The sequence below is a fragment of the Lolium rigidum genome, chromosome 2 (assembly GCF_022539505.1).
Source record: "Lolium rigidum isolate FL_2022 chromosome 2, APGP_CSIRO_Lrig_0.1, whole genome shotgun sequence".
Lineage (NCBI taxonomy): Eukaryota > Viridiplantae > Streptophyta > Magnoliopsida > Poales > Poaceae > Lolium > Lolium rigidum.
In genome coordinates, this window is record NC_061509.1 from 80757390 (window position 1) to 80764196 (window position 6807).

The 6807-nt window shown below is 59.0% G+C and overlaps 1 protein-coding gene across 1 annotated transcript; it reads right to left on the reverse strand.

The window, feature by feature from the left end:
• Positions 1–3168: 3168 nt before the first annotated feature.
• On the reverse strand, positions 3169–4923 carry LOC124686795 (UDP-glycosyltransferase 73C3-like). Its single transcript, XM_047220691.1, has one exon. It carries the CDS (start codon positions 4866–4868, stop codon positions 3336–3338), a length of 1533 nt encoding a protein of 510 aa, XP_047076647.1. The 5' UTR covers positions 4869–4923; the 3' UTR covers positions 3169–3335.
• Positions 4924–6807: the final 1884 nt, after the last annotated feature.

The window sequence follows — 6807 nt, forward strand, 5'->3', positions numbered from 1 at the left end:
CTCTTTAGCTGACTCCGTAGCCAGTGCTCATCATCAGTAAGCTGCCTCCGTCGGGAGGCTTTGTCCAGCTGGAATATAACTTCATTGGCAAGTAGGATTTGCTCTTTAACATTCCCCACACGTCGCTGGCTCCATCTTGTAAGCACTCGCGCAGTCGCTTTGAGATTGCATTGCAAGTCCAGAAACGGATCTTGTTTCTGCTCCTCTTCAAACCAGGCCGCTGCAACTGCCTCTCTAAAACCGCTGATTTTGGGCCAGAAAGCTTGGAAGTGGAACCTAGATTTCCTGTGCATCGACACATTTGTGGACATCATAATCGGACAGTGATCAGACATCGAGGACGAAAGCGCTTGGAGCAGACACTCCGGGTGCCGTGTGTCCCAATCCACCGTGCAGAACCAACGGTCTAGCTTTTCCATCGTAGGTGTTCTCCTCTCATTACTCCACGTGTATCGCCGCCCAATCAGAGGCTGCTCTTTGAGCTCTAAGTCATTTAGCAGTCGTCTAAAACGGCCCATCATCCGCCGATTCAGCATGGCATTATTTTTGTCTGCCGCATCCAGGATTAGATTGAAGTCGCCCGCTACTGCCCAACATCCTGGAAAGGTTCCGCGAACCGCTCTCAGCTCATCCAAGAAGGGGACTTTAAGCGAATCGTGGGTTGGCCCATATACAGTTGTTAGCGCCCATGGCTCACCGTCAGGGAAGCAGAGTTCCACCGTGACGGAGAACTGATCCACTTGTGAACGAGTGACAATCACCTTGGAAAATTGCCACGCCACGATGATCCCGCCAGCGGTGTTCACCGCAGGCAGAGCAACGAAGGAATCAAAACACGGACCCAGAATTCTTCGGACCGCGAAAGTGTCTACGGCCGCAAGCTTGGACTCCACCATGCATACCACCGAGGCCGCAGCCTCCTCCACTGCCGCTCTCACCACCGTCCCTCTGTTTACCGCATTCAACCCACGGGGGTTCCACACCACAATATTTTCGTTTTGCATATTCATGGGAAACAACCTGCTGTAACCACGGTCCTATCCACCAGGGATCAGGCGAACATGTCCTCTGGCCCAGAGGCGTCGAGGAAGAACAGCTTGGCCAGTGCTTCGATCCTAGCCTGTGAAAGGGGACCCTGGAAGAATTGGGCATAAGAAAATATGCCCGATCGGGTAGTTTGAGATGCACTTAGTGGCATAAGAAAGCTGAGAGATTTCTCATAAATTAACCCCACACGACACATAGATATCTTCTAGATGGATACTACGATAAGCAATAATAAAGTAAGATTCCGAACCCTGACGTGTCAGCCGATTAGAGGTGGTTCTTCTTCGTTTTCTCTCACTTTACATACGACGTCTGGAAAGTGGATTTGGTGTCTCCGCTGCTGGACCATCTTGTTCTAGAAGGTGAGAAGAAAGAAGAACCGCAAACACTAGTGGCGTGATATACGATCTGATGATGTATGTCTGCCTGATTAGACTTTTGTCCTCAAGCATACAAGCCAAGCTATGCATCGCAAGGCAACAGGGACTCGGACAAGGAACATCAGGGCATCTCCAACCGGGCGGCCGTCCGTTTGGGTCGTTTGGGTCGCCGCCCGGACACGCGGACAGCGCCCCACGTCCGCGTGTCCGTTTGGGTCGCACGCTGCGCCCAACGCGGCGACCTAAACAGACGCCACGTGGTTCGTCTTCCTTGCGCGGCGCTGCGCCATGGCAGGCCTCGACGGGACAGCCATGGTGGGCGGTGGAACGCGCGGGAAAGTTCCCGCGCGCACCAAGGTTCCCGCGCGCGCGAAAACGCCATTGGCGCGACCGACCGCCCAAGTTTCCCGCCAGGCCGCCGGCTATAAAAGACGGCGGCGGTCTCACACAGACCGCAACACCCCCGCCCCACACGCCTTCTCCGTCGCCATGCCGCGCACCTGCCGCAGCCACATGGGCCAAGCTCTCCCTCGCCGCCCGGGCCAGGTTCCCGCGGACGGTGGAGGAGGAGCGCGCGGACTCGCGGTGGGTCGCCGACGACGAGGCGCTCCGCGTCGCTGCGCGGCGGCGGCACGGAAGGCCGGTGACGCGGAGATGGTGGAGGCGGCCGCGGAGGGTTGGCACGAGACCGCGGACGGGCTGGTACGAGGCCGCGGAGGAGGGGCGGCCGCCGCGGAGGAGCCCGTCAACGAGGAGGACCTCGCGCCGGCGAACATCAACGCCGCCATCGAGGAGCGACTCGCCGACCTCACGCGCGTGACGAAGGAGCACGAGGGCATGCGGCGGGCCGGCCGCCGCCGCTAGGCGACCTCGCTCGGCCGGAAGAACGAGCTGCTCGCTATGCGAGCAGCCCGTCACCTCATCCGGATGCCGTCGCCGAGCGGCGCGCCGGGAGGATCGCTGCGTCGGCGGAGCGTGGCCGGCAAGAGCGCATGCGCCGGCGGCAGGGAGATCCACGAGGGCCGAGGCACCCGCCCGCGTCCGCTCGGAGGCGCGCACCGCCGTGGAACGCGCCGCTCGCGGAGGTGGAGCAATGCGGGAAGCGGATGGTTCCGCCGCGGGAGGCGGAGCGCGAGCGCGCCCGAGGTGCGCGGACGGAAAGGAGGAGGATGGTGGCCTCCGCCCAAGCCGCCGCTGCCGCCGCCGCGCCGCGCCGCCGCCGCCGCGCCACCCGGCCCGTAGGCGGAGTGGAATCCTCACGCGTACGAGGCCGCCCGCGTCGAGTGAAATCCACGGCCCCGACGGCGAGCCGGCGAGGAGTCGCCGGCGAGACCGCCGGCCCCATACGTATAGGGTAGAAGTAGTAGCTAAAAAAATGTAATGAGTTCTTTTTAATGAAAAATATTGTTCATGCCTATGACACGCGGGCCGGGGCGGACAAGGGGCGGACGCGAGCGACCAGCCTTTCGCGTCCGCGGCCACGCAAACCCGGCCCAGATTTGGGCCGGGTTTGCGTCGTTCCGAACGCCGCGGGCATCCGTTTTAGGGATGGGTCCGCGCGCTGGGCCGGTTTTTTGTCCGGCTCGACCCATCCGGACGCGCGGGCGCGGGATGGGTCGCCCGGTTGGAGATGCCCTCAGCAGTCAGAGCACGCTCACGGAATCTACAAAATATCTGCGTTAAGTTCGGGTACACATGCACTTCTGTTCACTCATGAAAAAGACAACCAATAACAGGCAAGATGACTTCTAAACTGACCAAGATGAACTTGATACAGTACTCAAAGACAGTACCTCAGTGTCCCAGCGTTAAGCCTGAACAAAAGAAGATGAGTATTCGACGGTACAATTTCACGATCCGAAGTCCATAGCAAAAAAGAAATTAGCTGCTGAGCAAGTGCTTTTGCTCCTATTCCTTCTGTAATCCATTGATATCGGTCACCCTGCCGCCACTCCGCCTGAAGCTCTGTATCAGCAGCGTCAGGTTTTCGTACGACGACCCTCCTTTCTCCATGGCTCTGTGAGCTCTCTCCCCGTACTCCCTGGTCTTCCTCCTCCTCTCCTCGGCCACCTCTCCTGCGCCCATCAGCTCCGACACCGCCCGCGCCACGTCTCCCCGCATCACCAGCACGGCCTCATCGCCAAACAGCATCACGGGTAGAGCCGCGCCGACGGGCACGCCGATGCCGAGCACGTCCACGGCTAGCCGCTCGTTCAGGAACTGGTCGGCGAAGTGCGGCCACGTCACGACCGGCACGCCGTGCGCGATGGACTCCAGCAGCGAGTTCCACCCGCAGTGGGTCACGAAGCCCCCCACGGCGCGGTGCGAGAGGATGGCGAGCTGCGGCGCCCAGCCGCGCACCACGAGCCCACGCCCCGCCGTGCGTGCCTCCAGGGCTTGAAGCCACTCTTGCGCCTCCGGCGAGGCAACCTCGGAATCCTTTACGACCCACAAGAACGGCTTGCCGGAGTCCTCGAGGCCGTGCCCAACCTCGTATAGCTGCTTGGGAAGCTTCTGCGCGAGGGTGCCGAAGCTGACAAAAATGACGGAGCCGGGGTCCATGGCGTCGAGCCACTCAATGACCCCGCTCTGGTCGACACTGGGTTTACGCCCGCGCGACGCCATGGATGCCGCATCCCGGTTTTTGTTGAGGTAGAACGGCCCGAGCGTCCACACCGGCTTGCCGAGCGCCGCCTCGTAGCACGCGACGAACTGTTCCTCCAGGTCCAGGAACGTGTTCACCACCGCGCCGTCGGCCGTGCGCATGGCCTCCAGAGCGGCCTTACGGAACGCCTCAAACCCAGGCCCGTCTAGGAATCCGAGGCAGGTGGCCTTGGTCACCTCCACGCGCACCGGCATGCCTGGCACGACGTACCTCTCGTGGCCTTGGGCCTCGGAAGAGCTGGATGCCCGCTCGCGCAGCCCGTGCATGGAGACGTTGAGGTCGCAGAGGGAATAGAAGCACGATGGGCCGTGGAACAACAGCCGTGGGATGCCGAGGCTGCAGGCGACACCGGCAGTCCACGAGTTGCACCAGTCGGAGATGATGCAGCTCGGGGGCCGCGCCAGTGCACGTAGGTATGACTCCAGGGGACCGGCGAGCCTGTAGACGGCCTGGTACAGGGGGAGGAAGTGGCCAATGTCCTTGACTTGGTCGATGTTCTCGCAGCCTGGGAGCAGGCCGTCGTCGGCGTGCGGGAACGGGAGCCCGACTATGTCTAGCGGCAGCTTGGCGCGAAGCGCGTCGTCGGCGACGCCGTGCAGCCGCGCGGCGTTCACGGGCGTGGTGACGAGGCTCGCTCGCGCGCCGCGTTCCGCGAGGAGGCGTGCAAGGTCAACCATGGGGATGATGTGGCCCTGTGCCACGAGAGGGACGAGAACAAAGTGAGGCGGCGGCCCTGAGGTAGCAACAATGGATTCCTCCGTCTCCGTGGGCGCCATTGTTGACGTGTAAGCACTAGGCAGTACGAGTGGTTTAAGAGCCGGATGATAATCTGATAGACCGTGAGGGTGACAGGCGAGGAAAACGGTGGAGAGACGGATTTATAGCCACGTCACTTTGGCATCTTTCATTTCTTTCCCGTCCCATAGGCTTCCTTGCACTCATGTCTCATTCTACTCATGAAGTTTGAATATTGATAAAGTTAAACAAGTTTCATACAGAATAGAACAGAAAGAGTATTTTGGACGATGTTGCTCGGCATTAGATTTCCCCGCCCCGGGTGCCTAACCGTCCAATCGAAGTGATCAAAGCCGTTAGATCAGCTTCTTTGTTAGTATTGCTTCAAATCTGGAATTTGTCATGTAGCAAAAAAGGCCTCGCTTTTGCTTTTAATATAGCAAAAACCGGTTCACTCACATAAAAAAGGACTTTGCTCGCCGGATATTTTACCGGAGATCTCGTAGCAAAAAACTTGTGCTACTATAGCAAAAAATTACCTCGTTGGAGACATCGGTGTAGTCTTCACCGGAAGCCTCGTCGGAGACCTCGTAGCAAAAAAATTGGTGCGTTTGTAGCAAAACCGCATAAAAAAATATCTTCAAGAGAGGCAAAACCAAATGACTAATGTAGCGGAAAATAATATGACTATGTAGCAAAAAAATAATATGACTATTTAGCAAGATCGTCTACTAGCCGTAGTAAATCCTTAACCACGAGTATGGCCGACATAATTGCCGAGCGCTGTTGGTAGTAGACCCGGCCACCGTTTGTAGCAGCATTGCACAACAGTTACAACAGTGCCATGCACGGGTCCACAGAAGCACCGCCATCAACCACGGTGGTAGCAAGGGAGCACTAGCGAGGCGGTGGTCGTGGAGGAGCCGCCACTCCGGTGGTCGATGCAGGGGCAGGGCCACGACAATGAGAAGCTTCCACACGGGTGCGCTTGTGAAAAGGCCTTCTCGGGAGCCGGCCACGCACACGATGGAGCAGCACAAGGGCGGGCGCTGACGGAGGAGCAGCTCAGGGGCGTGTTAGCGGAGGAGCAGCACGGGGATCGGGCGGGAGGAACAACCCTAGGGTGGAGCGCGCCGACAAATCAAGAGCAACACGAGGGTCGGGTGAAGGAAAACGTTGCATAAAAGGATTAATTTTCCTACCGCGAACACGCAATCCAAGCCAAGATGCAATCTAGAAGACGGTAGCAACGAGGGGGTATCGAGTCTCACCCTTGAAGAGATTCCAAAGCCTACAAGATGAGGCTCTTGTTGCTGCGGTAGACGTTCACTTGCCGCTTGCAAAAGCGCGTAGAAGATCTTGATCACGATCGGTTCCGGCGCCACGAACGGGCAGCACCTCCGTACTCGGTCACACGTTCGGTTGTTGATGAAGACGACGTCCACCTCCCCGTTCCGGCGGGCAGCGGAAGTAGTAGCTCCTCTTGAATCCGACGGCACGACGGCGTGGTGTCGGTGGTGGTGGAGAAGTCCGGCGGAGCTTCGCTAAGCGTGCGGGAAGTGGAGGAGCGGGGCGGCTAGGGTTTGGGGAGAGGGGGCGCCGGCCACTATGGGGTGCGGCCACCTTGGTGGTGTTTGAGGTGGCCGGCCCCCTCCCCTTTGGCCCTCATTATATAGGTGGAACCCCAAGAGTTGGTGTCAAAGTCTTCGAATAAGACCCGAACCAAAAACCTTCCAAAGGGAGGGGAAACCTAGCCAAGCTAGGACTCCCACCAAAGGTGGGAGTTCCACCTCCCATATGGGGGGTGGCCGGCCCCCTAAGGGGAGTCCACTTGGGACTCCTCCCCACTAGGGTTGGCCGGCCATGGAGGTGGAGTCCCATGTGGACTCCACCTTCCTTGGTGGTTTCTTCCGGACTTTTCTAGAACCTTCTAGAACCTTCCATAGAACCTTCCGCGATATTTTAATTCACATAAAATGA

Coding starts and splice junctions, on each gene's coding strand:
- LOC124686795 (XM_047220691.1), bottom strand. CDS start 4,868: ATGGCGCCCACGGAGACGGAGGAATCCATTGTTGCTACCTCAGGGCCG.